This window comes from Natator depressus, chromosome 1 (assembly GCF_965152275.1).
Source record: "Natator depressus isolate rNatDep1 chromosome 1, rNatDep2.hap1, whole genome shotgun sequence".
Lineage (NCBI taxonomy): Eukaryota > Metazoa > Chordata > Testudines > Cheloniidae > Natator > Natator depressus.
Window position 1 is genome coordinate 280,918,481 of NC_134234.1, and position 14,443 is coordinate 280,932,923.

The 14,443-nt window shown below is 44.8% G+C and overlaps 1 protein-coding gene across 1 annotated transcript in view; it reads right to left on the reverse strand.

The window, feature by feature from the left end:
* Positions 1–14,443, reverse strand: part of TRHDE (thyrotropin releasing hormone degrading enzyme) — a 338,491-nt gene that overhangs the window by 12,218 nt on the left and 311,830 nt on the right. The window contains exons 16-18 of the mRNA XM_074942032.1: positions 11,709–11,876; positions 10,982–11,122; positions 209–290 (exon numbers count right to left, since the gene is read on the reverse strand). Coding sequence (XP_074798133.1) covers positions 209–290; positions 10,982–11,122; positions 11,709–11,876 — 391 coding nt within the window. The remainder of the gene's footprint in view (positions 1–208; positions 291–10,981; positions 11,123–11,708; positions 11,877–14,443) is intronic.

The window sequence follows — 14,443 nt, forward strand, 5'->3', positions numbered from 1 at the left end:
AGTGAGAGAACCCCAAAGTAACTCAGAACCTCCCTAAGCCACTGTCAGTTCCCATTCAGCAGAAAGATTTTTCAGTCCCTATGATCTTTGCATCTGCTTTCATCTTGGTGCTACTGCAAGACTTAAAGGGTTAAGACCCCAAGACTTAAAAGGTTAAAAAAAATAAGACAAAAACAAGTTCAAGCACTGAGATGCATGAAATATTTACCTCATTTAGTTCTTCTTCAGTATTAAGGAATTCTGTGACTCCACTGATAAGTTTGGAATTCATAAATAATGCTTCTCCGTATCTTCAAGGACAGAAAAAACCACACATATCAAATTAGCATAAGTATAACATCAACTGAATGAAAATATTTGATTACATAGATTTCCATTCAAGGACTATAGCCAGTTCAAAATTCAGTAATAACAACTGGTCCATACAGACTGCAAAGCCGACAGGCAGAAGAATACCAAGTCTAGGGAAAGGGCATGTGGCACCTTTGCACCTGAAGCCTTAAAACATACTTTTTTTAGTTTTGTGTTCTCTTTTCCATTCAATCTTACCCATCTCATTTGCATAACGAGTAGCCGTTACATAAATGAGCTGAATCTGGTTGTCAACGTCCAGTACTTAAAGGCTTGCTTAAGGATGAAAGTTAATCTGGTATAAGGTAGTGTGTGAATTTAAAGCAGACTAATTATTCCTGATTAGCTCTCTGTGGATGCTCTTATTCCAGAATAAAAATGTCTCTTGACGGAGTTAATCAGCAATAGTTATTCCACTTTATATTCTCACTTTAACTTAATCTAAATTAACTTCCCTGTTGTGACAAAGTTCCTCCTCTGCCTTGGTGGGTCCTGCGCCTATTGGTGGGTCCTGCGCCTCAGAGGTTCATGGCAGCCCTCAGTTTGGCCACTTTCATGGCTCATATCTGCTGTTCACTCAGTTAGCCTCATCACTGGCCAGCATGGGGAAAAGGGAGAAGAACAATCCCCGCAGTCTCTGTTGATCCACCTAATGGATCGGGGAACAGGCCAGAGACCTTCCCCTCTGGTGGAATCGACAGTCCAGGTCAACTCCTCTGGTATCAAGTAGGGAGTTGGGGGGATGGAAGGAACCCAGGCCCACCCTCTACTCCGGGTTCCAGCCCAGGGCCCTGTGGATTGCAGCTGTCTACAGTGGCTCCTGTAACAGCTGCGTGACAGCTACGACTCCCTGGGCTACTTCCCCATGGCCTCCTCCCACACCTTCTTTATTCTCACCACAGGACCTTCCTTCTGTTGTCTGATAATGCTTGTACTTCTCAGTCTTCCAACAGTATGCCGTCTCACTCTCACCTTCTTGCGCCTCTTGCTCCCAGCTTCTCGCACACACACCATAAACTGAAGTGAGCTCCTTTTTAAACCCAGGTGCCCTGATTAGCCTGCCTGTCTTAATTGACACTGGCAGCTTCTTGATTGGCTGCAGGTGTTCTAATCAGCCTGTCTGCCTTGTTTCCAGAAAGTTCCTGATTGTTCTGGAACCTTCCCTGTTATCTTACCCAGGGAAAAGAGACCTACTTAACCTGGGGCTAATATGTCTGCCTTCTATCCCTCTCCTGTAGCCATCTGCCCTGACCCTGTCACACTGTATAACCCTGCAAAAGTAGTAACTAGTGTGACAAGATGGCCGATGTTAGTCTGGTGGGTCCTGAGCTTTTCTTGGTGGGGAGCTAAGATGCCACCCCTTGCCCCTGTTCTTGGGGCGTCAATGGCCCAGCTAGTGGCCCAGGAAGGTGGTAAAGGAGGGAAGCAGGGGAGGGGTCTGGGTTTGCTCCTCACTCTGAGCCCCAGCCCCTCTCAACCCCTGCGGCTTCTTACCCTCTTCCACCTTGGGTGGGGTACCTGCAGTCCTTAGATGCTGGGGAAGGGAGTCTCCCTCCCCTACTTGGCAGTGTCCCCCTTACTTCAGTCCTCTGATTTTTCCAGTCTCACAGCACACCTCCAAGCTCCAGTCCTCTCTCCTTCCTCCTCTTCCTCTGTCTGCCTGAAGCAGGGGGGTTTATTAGGTTCCTAACAGGGCCTTAATTGACTGCAGGTGCTCCAATTAACCTGCAGCCACCTTCCCTAGTCTACAGGGAACCACGCCTTAATTAGCCTTGTGCTTATATATTTCCCCTCTAGCACTCTCCCACTGCTCCCTGGCCCTCCTGTATCACATATCCCCCCCTCCCCAACACCACAGGGTTGGGCTACTTGGGACAAGAGACAGTGTTGTCGTGACAGGCTGTCCACGTTGCCATGTTGGCTTCCGGCTCTGTGCTGTATCCGGAAGTGGAAAGGTTGTAGGGATAGAAACCATCTAGTCACTCATGCATTCTTCTTCTTGTTTGTGCACATCCATTGGAGTGGGGCATGGTCTATCACAAAGGTGAACCTCCGCCCAAGCAAGTAGGATCATGGAGATTCTATGGTACATTTAACTGCTAGGCATTCCTTTTCTACTACAGCATACCATTGCTCCCTGGGTAGGTGCTTTTGGCTAAGGTAAAGGATTGGGTGCTCCTCAGCCCCCACCATCTGTGAAAGGACGGCCCCAAGACCTACCTCCAAGGCATCTGTTTGCAGGATGAATTCCTTTTTGAAATCTGGGACTATGAGCACCGGGTGGCTGCAAAGGGCCATCCTTAGGTCTGTGAAAGCTTCCTCTACCGCCTCGGTCCACTTAACTATCTCCAGGCCCCAAGCTCTTATCAGGACTGTGAGAGGCACTGCCCTTTTGGCGAAGTGAGGGGTGAACCGGCGATAGTACCCTACTATCCCTAAGAATGCTCTGACTTGCTTCTTGCGGATCGGGCGAGGCCATTCCTGTATTGCCTTCACTTTGTTTAACTGGGGCTTCACCAGGCCCCTTCCAACTAAATACCTGAGGTATCTGGCCTCAGCTAACCCTATTGCTCATTTAGATGGGTTAGCAGCGAGGCCAGCCTGTCTAAGAGCATCCAGTACTGCTTCCACTTTCCCCAGGTGCGTCTCTCACTCAGGGCTATGGATTACCACATCATCTAAAAAGGCGGCAGCATACTTGGCATGGGGTCGAAGTAATCTGTCCATCAATCATTGGAAAGTCACAGGGGCCCCATGGAGCTCAAAAGCGAGGACGGTATATTGGAAAAGGCCATCAGGTGTAGAGAAAGCTGTTTTTTCCTTGGCGTCCTCAGGCAGGGGGATCTGCCAGTAGCCTTTTGTCAAGTCCAAGGTGGTCAAGTATCAGGCCTTGCCTAGCTGATCCACCAGCTCATCAATACATGGTAAGGGGTAGGCATTGAATTGGGATACTTTGTTTAACTTCCGGAAGTCATTACAAAACCTCAGGCTGCCATCACGCTTGGGGATCAAGACAATAGGGTTGGACCACTGGCTGTGTGATTCCTCAATTACCCCAAGTTTCAGCATTTTCCTTACTTCAGCCCTAATTACTTCTCTTTTTGCCTCTGGTATGCTATATGGTTTTATCGCCCTTGCTCCAGGACAGCTGACGATGTGGTGTTGGATCAGCGTCGTACAGCCTGGTTGTATGAAGAACACATCTTGGTTCTGCTGGATCATTTAGACGACCTCTGTTTGTTGTTTTGGGAATATTTCGGGGATATCTTTACTTGCCTTTGTGGGCCATCTGCCTGGGATGGAGCCGGCAGGACGGCCAGGCACGTCTCCCGTTCGAGCCAGGGTTTCAGTAAGTTGACGTGGTATATCTGCTCTGGCCTTTGGCAGTCTGGCTGCTTCACCTTATAATTCACCTCCCCAATGGCTTCCACGATCTCACAGGGTCCACGCCAACTGGCCAGGAACTTACTTTCTGTTGTTGGTACCAGCACCAGCACCCGTTCTCCTGGTTGATATTTCCGTGTTTTTGCCCGACAATTGTAGTAGGTCCATTGGGCCTCTTGTGCTTTCTCCAAATGCTCTCGTACTATGGGGGTCACTTGGGCTATTCATTTCTCTCATCTGGGCTACGTGTGCAATGACGTTCTTTCCCTGGTTGGGTTGTTCTCCCATTCTTCCTTTGCGATGTCTAATATACCACGTGGGTGGTGTCCATACAGTAGCTAGAAGGGGGAGAATCCAATAGATGCTTGGGGAACTTCTCGCACTGCAAACATCAAGTATGGTAGGAGGGTATCCCAGTCTTTTCCGTCTTGGGCCACCACCTTTCGGATCATGCTCTTGAGAGTGCAGTTAAATCGCTCAACCAGACCATCTGTTTGGGGATGATAGACTGAGATCCGCAAGGCTTGGATGCGGAGCAAGGTACGTAAGTCTTTCATTACTCTCAACATGAAGGGAATCACTTGGTCTGTCAGGATCTCCTTAGGGATGCCTACCCTAGCAAAAACCTGCACCAGTTCTTTTGCGATTGACTTGGATGTGGGATTTCTTCAAGAAATTGCTTCAGGGTATCGTGTAGCATAGTTCAGGATGACGAGTATGCTTCGGTGGCCTTGGGCCATTCTTTCTAGGGGGCCCACTAGATCCATTGCTATCCTTTCAAAAGGGACTTCAATTATAGGCAAGGGTATCAACGGGGCCCTTAACTGAGGTTGGGGGCTATGCAGCTGGCACTCTGAGCAAGAAGTGCAATAGCGCTGGACTTCTGCCCGTACCCCTGGCCAGTAGAACCTCCTTAGGACTCTATCCAGGGTCTTGTCTGCTCCTAGAAGTCTGCCAAAAATATGACTGTGAGCTAACACTAATACGGCCCTTGTGTGCTTCCGTGGCACCAAGAGCTGTTCTATTACTTCTCCCCGTATTGGCACTAACCGGTACAACAGATCCTTATTGATTATATAGTATGGCCCTGGGCCTTTGGTTTTCCCTTCTATTGGCATGCCATTTACTTCTACTACCTCCTCCCTCACGTTTGCATACAATGGGTCATCGGCTTGGTCCTGCCCAAAACACTCGCGTGCGGGACCGATCTGGCCTGATTCTATTGGATTGGGCTCCCCTCCTTCTCTTGGGGTGTTTCTGCTCGTGCTGGGGGCCGTCTCTGGGTCTCCACTGGTCTGTACTACCTTGTGGATTCCCTGGTGGGGCCTCCTCCCAACCAGGGAAGCTCTTTGGTTGGCCGCCAAAATCCTGGTTCCAAATTGTTTAGCTGCCCTCCTTTCCCATCTAGATTTCCGGGACTTCCTGGGGGGTGAAAATAACTCTGGGGAAAACCCAGCAAAAATTGTGGTAGGGTCATCCATGGGCGCCTCAGACTCTGCTCGGGGTTTACTTCCCTCCCCTAACTCAATGGGGGGAGTAAGCTCTCGAACCCAGGAAAGTCCCCGCCAATTAAGATGGATAGGGGAGCGTGGGGACCACCCCTGCAGTCATCTTGGTAGTGTTTCCCTGGATCTCAATCTGTATTGGAATTGTGGGGTAGAAATTTACTGTGCCGGGGACACATGTCACTCCAGTGCTCTTGGCCTGACTCAGTGGGCCTTGCCCCACTAACTTCCCTGAGACCAATGTGACAGCACTCCCAGAGTCCACCAAAGCTATGGTCTGGATGCCATTCATTTTTACCGGCCTGGTGTACTCATGTGGGGCTGTTGCAACCCCCACCAAGCTAATTAGTCCACATTGGTCCTCGAGATCCCCCAGATTACATTGCATGGGCTCCTCCCTACTGGGGCACTGGGCTGCTACATGCCCCAATTCCCCACACTCATAACGGCGATATCTCATCCCAGAGGTTGTCTTGTGTCTTAGACCCTCTGACTCGCTCCCTCAACTCTCTCCCCTGGACCCCCAGGTCCTCTTGGGGCCTCAAGCTGCTCCTTGGGGCCTGTTCTTCCAGCTATGGCTTTCCTGGCATTCTTGATGATCCGGGTCCTTGGGGTCAGGACTGGTTTCCTGAAATGCCATGTTCCACCTCTGGGGTTTCGAACAGTTCATGGGCTGCCAGTTGTCTCTCGACAAGGGTGACCAGTTCATCATAGGTGGAGCCATCATGCTGGCCTACCCAGGCTCAGAGGCCCGAGGGTAGTCCCCTCATATAGTGGTCCAGCACCAGGACCTCCATCATTTTCTCTGAGCTGAGAGCCTCCGGGTGTAACCAATTCCGGGCTAGGTGAATTAGGTCAAATAGTTGTGATCGTGGTGTCTTGTCTTCGCAGAACTGCCATTCATGGAACCTCTGGGCTTGCAAGGCTGTCGTTACCTCTGCCCTGGCCAGGATCTCTGCCTTCAGTTGGGAGTAATCTGCCGCCTCCTCTGTGGTCATATCAGAGTAGGCCTTCTGGGCCTCCCCGCACAAAAATGGGGCAAGGATGCCTGACCACTGGTCTTGGGGCCAGGCCTCCCGCAGGGCTGTCTTCTCAAACGCCAGGAGGTATGCCTCCACATCATCCTCCCGGGTAATTATCTGCAGACAGTAGCTGGCCCGTATGGTCTGCATCCCATCATACCCACGGCTTCTCTCCATAAGGCCTTCACCTGGTTCACTAGTTCCTGCAGCAAGGCCCAGTCTTGGGTGGCCTGGGTCATCAGCAGGCGATTGGTCTCTTGCTGCAGCTGCATGGCCTCCTGTTGGGCAGCTGCCTGGACCCAGGAAGCCTCCTGCTGGGCAGCAGTGGCTTACACCAGTGCTTTGACCACATCCTCCATTTTGAGACAGGGTGGTTGTGACCCCCCTGGACTATGTTCATGGCGCAAAAATCCCACTTCTTACACCATGTGTGACAAGATGGCTGATGTTAGCCTGGTGGGTCCTGCACTTTTCTTGGTGGGGAGCTAAGATGCCACCCCTTGCCCCTGTTCTTGGGGCATCGATGGCCCCACTAGTGGCCCAGGAAGGTGGTAAAGGAGGGAAGTGGGGGAGGGGTCAGGGTTTGCTCCTCACTCCGAGTCCCAGCCCCTCTCAACCCCTGCGGGTTCTTATCCTCTTCCCCCTTGGGTGGGGTACCTGCAGTCCTTAGATGCTGGGGAAGGGAGTCTCTCTCCCCTACTTGGCAGTGTCCCCCTTACTTCAGTCCTCTGATTTTTCCAGTCTCACAGCACACCTCCAAGCTCCAGTCCTCTCTCCTTCCTCCTCTTCCTCTGTCTGCCTGAAGCAGGGGGGTTTATTAGGTTCCTAACAGGGCCTTAAATTGACTGCAGGTGCTCCAATTAACCTGCAGCCACCTTCCCTAGTCTACAGGGAACCACACCTTAATTAGCCTTGAGCTTATATATTTCCCCTCTAGCACTCTCCCACAGCTCCCTGGCCCTCCTGTATCACACCAGCCAATGAAAATATGATGTCTTGGATGCTTGGTGTCCAAAGCCAAATTTGCATCTTGCTATTGTTGCTGAATATATTGTACTTCACTGAACTGTGCGATTCCACATTTACTTACTTTGAAAGCGGTTATTAAAACACCACTCATTCCACTGCTTGTCTGAAAGTTCTAGTGTACCCAATTAAAAAAAAAATCTACATCCATTAGGCTAAAGATAAACCAAGTAAAAGGATTGCTCCTGGGTTTTTGCATTACACATGAAAGAATCTCTGTAAAATCTCTGTGATGTGAAGTTGCATTCTAAGAGTAGCCAAGCAGTATTTTATCATTCAACATAGCAACAATCATCTGATGAAAACTACAGTGAACTAGTCCTTCAAACACCACCTAATTCACCTACCTTCATCTGGACATAATTGTATTTAAAGAACCCACATCTGCCCTCACATACAGTATGTGCACACATATGGGTTTATCTGAGGGCAGAACTGGGCTCACACATTTGCTTTCTCCAAACAGATTTGGAGAACCAACTCATATTTCAAATTCAAAAGTTCTAGCACAACCACAGGCTTCTTTTCTGTTTATATCAACCTTATACTAAAATTAATTACTCTTCACCTTGTAGATAGTGAAAGCCAGAGAGTCTTTCAAAAAAAAAAAATGAAAGCTCTATTTAAATAAATGTAAAACCCTGAAAAAGAACTTGCTGTGCTGAGAGGTAAATTCCTTTGCTTATTACCTGGAACTTCTATGTAAGGAACAGTGTTGCAAACAACAAAATTCCTACTCCCTGTTCACTAATAACAAAATTATTCATGGTTATTTCAGCAAGCACTTCTCTTTTTGCAAAGCTTCAGTCACACTTACATACACAGACATCCAGAGGCAAATGTTTCTTATGGGAAGACATATGGATTTCATGATCCTTTAAGCATGTTTAGGCTTTCAAACGAAGCACTCTATTGTTACCTTCGCAACTCAGCCTCATAATTGATTGTTTGGAAAACTGGACACACCTCTTGATGGGGCCTTTTGACAAGGTTACTAGTCCACTTCACAGAAGTGACCTCATGAAAAGAGTGCAGAGATTTTATTTTTCAAGCAGCCTGCACTGTTTCCACAGTGTAAGCAAGTAGTAAAATTTATTTTTTCCTTGAAAACTAGGCCTTGTGAATTACTGCACTGTTTACTGTGGAAAGAACCTGCTCTTTCAACTACTGACCTTGACAAACTGTCACAGAAAACAGTAATGGCATTACACAACCAGCAAACAAGAGTGTCTGCCTCGCAGAAGCAGTTCATCTAGGAATGGTGGGAGTCTTCTCCTGCTCCTTTATTTACAGACCCTGATTTTCTAATACCTTGCAACTTTTCTAGCTATTTCACCTGTGCAAAGCGGGTGTATAATACTACCAAGTTTGTGTAGTCGTATTTCCCGCCTACTTTGGACAGAAGCAAATGAAATCAGAAGGCAGAGAAGAATCTGGCCCATAGTAAGGAATGTAGGGATTGCTATTTTTGGACGTTGGGTAAAATTTTCAAAACTGTCTAAGGATCCTGAGTCCCATTTTCTAAAGTGAATTGGGAATTTAGGGTCCTAACCCCCCTTAATTTGTAGTGAGACTTAGGTTAGGTTTCTCAATATCGACATCACCTTTGAAAATAGGATTAAGCACTTTTGACAATTTTACTCATTGGTTGAGGGGTGTGACAAATATACTTTTAAATGTCATGAAAGAATAATATATTGGTGCTGTTGTTTCATCCAAATGACACACAGTATTGCATAGTCATAGAAAAGGAAGTTTTAGCATCATTTAATTGTCCTCAGATACCTCATATTACTGTATCAAAATGTTAAGCATTTCATAATCAATTCAATGGAAAATACTATAGAGATTATCAAAATATTTAATAAAATGACATATCTAGTAATGACAAAATAAACATTGTGAAAAAGGATCTCTCGGGGCAGTATGTTGCCTTGATTAAATGTCTGCAATGAAATATTGCGCAACCCATTGTGCAATTGAACTCACATTTTTAAAAGGTCCTAGTACCACACAAATTTAAGATCACTATCATACATTCCTCTGCAGTGTCAGATCTTGGGTCCTTCACTGCATATTTTTTATGATGCTTTAAACGTTTCATGGAAGGTTTTAATTGCCTGTTACAAAATTTATATGCATGACATGTTGGAGTCATTTCAGTCTATCAGGATTATGCAATAAGAGCTCTATGTATTACTAGTGAATCTACCCCACACTAACCTGCCACACTCTGTCCATGTGCACCCTGCTGACATACATTAAACAGTTCACTTAAATGCTTTCATCTGGTCCTGTTTCAAAGAGGACTAGATCAAAGTGCATTAATGAACAGTTAATTCATGTCAGCAGGGTTCACATGGATAGTCTGAGTGTGCCAGGATAGTACAAGTAGATTCATGCCCCAATTTGCTGCAAACTAAATGTTTGTGTAGACAAGACCTAATTTGTATTTGGGGACCAGCATAATATTGAGTAGCCCCAAGACTGGCGTAATACAAAGCTGGCCCTGAGTCACGAACAGGGCCCTTTGCCATTTCCCCATCAAAAGGGAGATAATAAAGTTCCTGACCTCACAGGTGCATTGTGAGGCTAAGTTCCTTACTGCTTGTAAGGATACCATGGTGGTGGGTCCCATAGGAAACAAATGAGCTTGGGGGGGTCTTTGTTTTAAAAAGTTTGCCCCTGTACTAAAACCTCCAAAACCAAATTTCTGCTCAAAGCCAAGTTCCCAATTGAACTGAACTCCCATAAAATCTGCTAGCCCCCAAAATCCTAACCAAAGCATCATGGACAGCAAACATAAGGACAAATTCTACACTCTTTGAGAAAGATTCACTAACACGGCATTTCCAACAAATCCTCCTATCGATATGGTGGTGGTTTTGGTGGGTTTGACTGTCCACAGAGCAGACATGAGGTGTGGGCTCTCTTAACCTGGTTATGTCCAGTAATATGCAGTGAAATCTTGCTGGTCTTGGCGACATCCAAAAAGAACCAAGAATATCTCCAATTAGTTCCCTACCTGCATCTAGATCAAAATCCCCCTCAGGTGAGTTTTAAGAGCCTGGATGGGGATTCTGAGTAATGTTGCAAAGAGTCCAAATTATATTACACAGGGAAACAGTTGCAGCAATGGGGCACAGCACACCCCAGAGAGTGGCTTTCCCTCCCTCTTGGCCAGGTATACCCTCCATCCAAAAGGCTGGCCCTTCAGTGAGTGAAGATTGTGTGTAAAGCTATCGCAAAGTTGGAGGGAAGGTGAAAGATGCCCTATTGTACTTGACACCCCTCCATTCCATAAAAATTGGGGCATTTCAAAAGGGTTCTCTCCACTGTCCTGCTCCCATGTTCTAAAGCAGATTTTTCAATCAGATCTAATTCAGGCAAAACTCCCACTGGGAGGTTTTCATTGTCTAAGTAAGAACAGGACTGTTGGATTTGACATATATACAGCACATATCATCAAAAAGACAATACAGTAATGGACAAATATATAGATGATATACATAGACAGATACATCTATGAATAGCTTTATGTCTATATAAAATGTATTTTATACACACATCTATGCATTAGATAGATAGATAGAGCTATATAGAACAGGAGAGTGGATTAGACATAGAAATGGATAGTTAAAGTATCTAGAGATATATACAAAATAAGACACTCCAAATAACTATTATCTCTACCTGGCATTTAGTATTTTCCATTTTTCTCTGAAAAACTTCCAAGCAAGATCCCTGCCATGTGGATTTCGAGCTACATGGATTATGACATCAATTGCATCTTGATCCAGGACAATTTCTGAATTGAGAGACAGGTTCAGAAGCCTTTAGGAGTGAGTCAAGGGGAAAAAAAAAACTGTTTAGTTTTTGCCAATAAGATCCATAAAGCTCATCATCTAAAAATGAAACAGCAAAGACCAGAGATTGCTAAAAGATTTATTTAAATTGCCAGGAGAGCTCTGATTTTTATTTGTGAGAGTCCAAAGACCACACGTACTTTTGAATAAAAAAAAAAATTTCAGTCCTGCAACTGGATTGTGAGTTCTCTAGAAGTAGGAAGATATTTAAGTATAATTGCAGGTGCGTGGAATATTTTCAACGAAAGCTGAGATCATGTGAAATGCTCTTGACTGCATGTATCTTTATGAACTCTACACTGAGATCATGTTGATCAAAAAGTTGGCTAAGTGAACCTGGCCCTATTTATGGTTTTGAAGTGAAATCATGAAAAATTCATTCATTTGCAAGGGTGTCAATACAAAACTATGTGACATTCTAACTAGAAAGTGATTCTGTGCTCTAAAAATAGGCTCTCTCATTTACAGATAAATGCTGAGATGGGGAAGCAATATCATTACTGCAACAGTTACCAATGACAAAGAATCAGAAACACATAAATAGATATTTCCACCTGTTTAACAAGTTTCTATCATCACTGCAAGTTAAGGCTTCTAACAATATTTTCTTCTCAGATACTGCTGTGGTAGAATGGAATTTCATCCAAATGAACTCCCATACATCTTCATCCATTAGTGAAACTCCTGTACAGTAAACGACATCTCTGACGTTTAGTGGGATTCTAAAAAAGCAACCCAGAGAGCATTGCATTATTAAGGAGATTCAAAGTAATGAAAAGGGATATAGGACATTACTACTTTAATTCCTGTAAAACTCCAAAAAAGTATAACAATTACGAACTTTTGGTGAATTACACTTATCTTCAAAGTTTTCCCTTTACTGATAACTTCCAAAATCATATATTGAATTGGTAAAATTTCTGGTAGCATAGCATATGCCTGGAACTCATAGACTCATAGACTTTAAGGTCAGAAGGGATCATCATGATCATCTAGTCTGACCTCCTGCACAACGCAGGCCACAGAATCTCACCCACCCACTCCTGCAAAAAACCTCTCACCTATGTCTGAGCTCCTGAAGTCCTCAAATCATGGTTTAAAGACTTCAAGGTGCAGAGAATCCTCCAGCAAGTGACCCGTGCCCCATGCTGCAGAGGAAGGCGAAAAACCCCCAGGGCCTCTTCCAAACTGCCCTGGAGGAAAATTCCTTCCCAACCCCAAATATGGCAATCAGCTGAACCCTGAGCATGTGGGCAAGACTCACCAACCAGATACCCAGGAAAGAATTCTCTGTAGTAACTCAGATCCCACCCCATCTAACATCCCATCACAGGCCACTGGGCCAATTTACCACGAATAGTCAAAGTTCAATTAATTGCCAAAATCATGTTATCCCATCATACCATCTCCTCCATAAACTTATCGAGCTTAATCTTGAAGCCAGATAGGTCTTTTGCCTCCACTGCCTCCCTTGGAAGGCTGTTCCAGAACTTCACTCCTTTCCTGAACCCATCCATCACAACTCCATAGGTGTGTAAAAGTATAGTCTTATAGCTTCCTAACTCGCAAATGTACCATATAACTACAAGGGCACATACATTAGCCTTCTAACTCAGCATACAGATTCGTAGATAACAAAGCCAGAAGGGACCACTATGATCATCAGACAGGTTTCCTGTGTATCACAGGCCATAGAACTTCCCCGAATTCATTCCTGTTTGAATTAAAGCAGATCTTTTAGACAAACATCCAAGATTTATTTAAAAATTGCCAGTGATGGAGAATCCATAACAGCTCTTGGTAAGTTGTTCCAATGGTTAGTTGCCTTCACTGTTAAAAAATTATGCCGTAGTGCTGGTCTGAATTTGTCTAGCTTCAACTTCCAGGCATCAGATCTGATACCTTTGTCTGCTAGATTGAAGAGACCATCATTAAGCATTTGTGCCTCATGTAAGTGTTTACAGACTGTGATCAAGTCACCCCTTAACCTTCTTTTTGTTAAGCTACGTAGATTGAGCTCCTTCAGTCTATCACTATAAGGCATATTTTCCAATCCTTTATTCGTTCTTGTGGCTCTTCTCTGAACTCTCTCTAATTTACCAACATCCTTTTTGAATTGTACAAACCAGAACTGGACACAAGATTCCAGCAGCTGTTGCACCAGTGCCAAATACAGAGGTAAGATAACGTCTCTATACCTCAACTCCAGGTTCCCTTGTTTATGCATCCAAGGACTGTATTAGCCCTTTTGGCCATAGCATTGCATTGCAAGCTCATGTTCAGCTGCTTGTCCACCACAACCTCCAAATCCTTTTCAGACTCACTGCTTCCTAGGATAGAGTCCCCCACCCTGTAAGTATGGCCAATGTTCTTTGTTCCAAGATATATACGTTTACATTTAGTCATATTAAAATGCATATTGTTCGCTTGCGCCCAGCTTAACAAGTAATCCAGATCGCTCTGTGCAACTGACCTGTTCTCTTTATTATTTACCTGTCTCCCAATTTTTGTGTCATCTGCAAATTTATCACTGATGATTTTATGTTTTCTTCCAGGTCATTACTAAAAATGTTAAATAGTACAGGGCCAAGAACTGATCCCTATGGGACCCCATTAGAAACATGCTCATTTAATGGTGATTGCCCATTTACAATTACATTTTGAGACCTATCAATTAGCCAACTTTTAATCCATTTAATGTATGCCCTGTCAATTTTATATTATTCTATTTTTTTAATCAAAATGTTCCAAGATGCCTTACAGAAGTCTAAGTATATTAACTCAACACTATTACCTGTATCACCCCAACTTATGATCTCATTAAAAATGTATCAAAATAGTTTGACAGCATCTTTTTTCCATAAACCTATATTGACTGGCATTAATTATATTACCCTCTTTTAATTCTTTATTAATCAAATCCCATATCAACAGCTCTATCATCTTGCCTTGGATGGAAGTCAGATTGACGGGCCTATAATTACCCAGGTCATCCCATTTACCCTTTTTAAATGTCAGCTCTTTTAAAACTCTTGGACACAAGTTATCCAGACCTGCTGATTTTAAAATGTCAAACTTTAGTAACTGCTGTTTTAGAATTGTAGAATCATAGAATCATAGAATATCAGGGTTGGAAGGGACCTCAGGAGGTCATCTAGTACAACCCCCTGCTCAAAGCAGGACCAATCCCCAACTAAATCATCCCAGCCAGGGCTTTGTCAAGCCTGACCTTAAAAATATCTAAGGAAGGAGATTCCACCACCTCCCTAGGTAAAGCATTCCAGTGTTT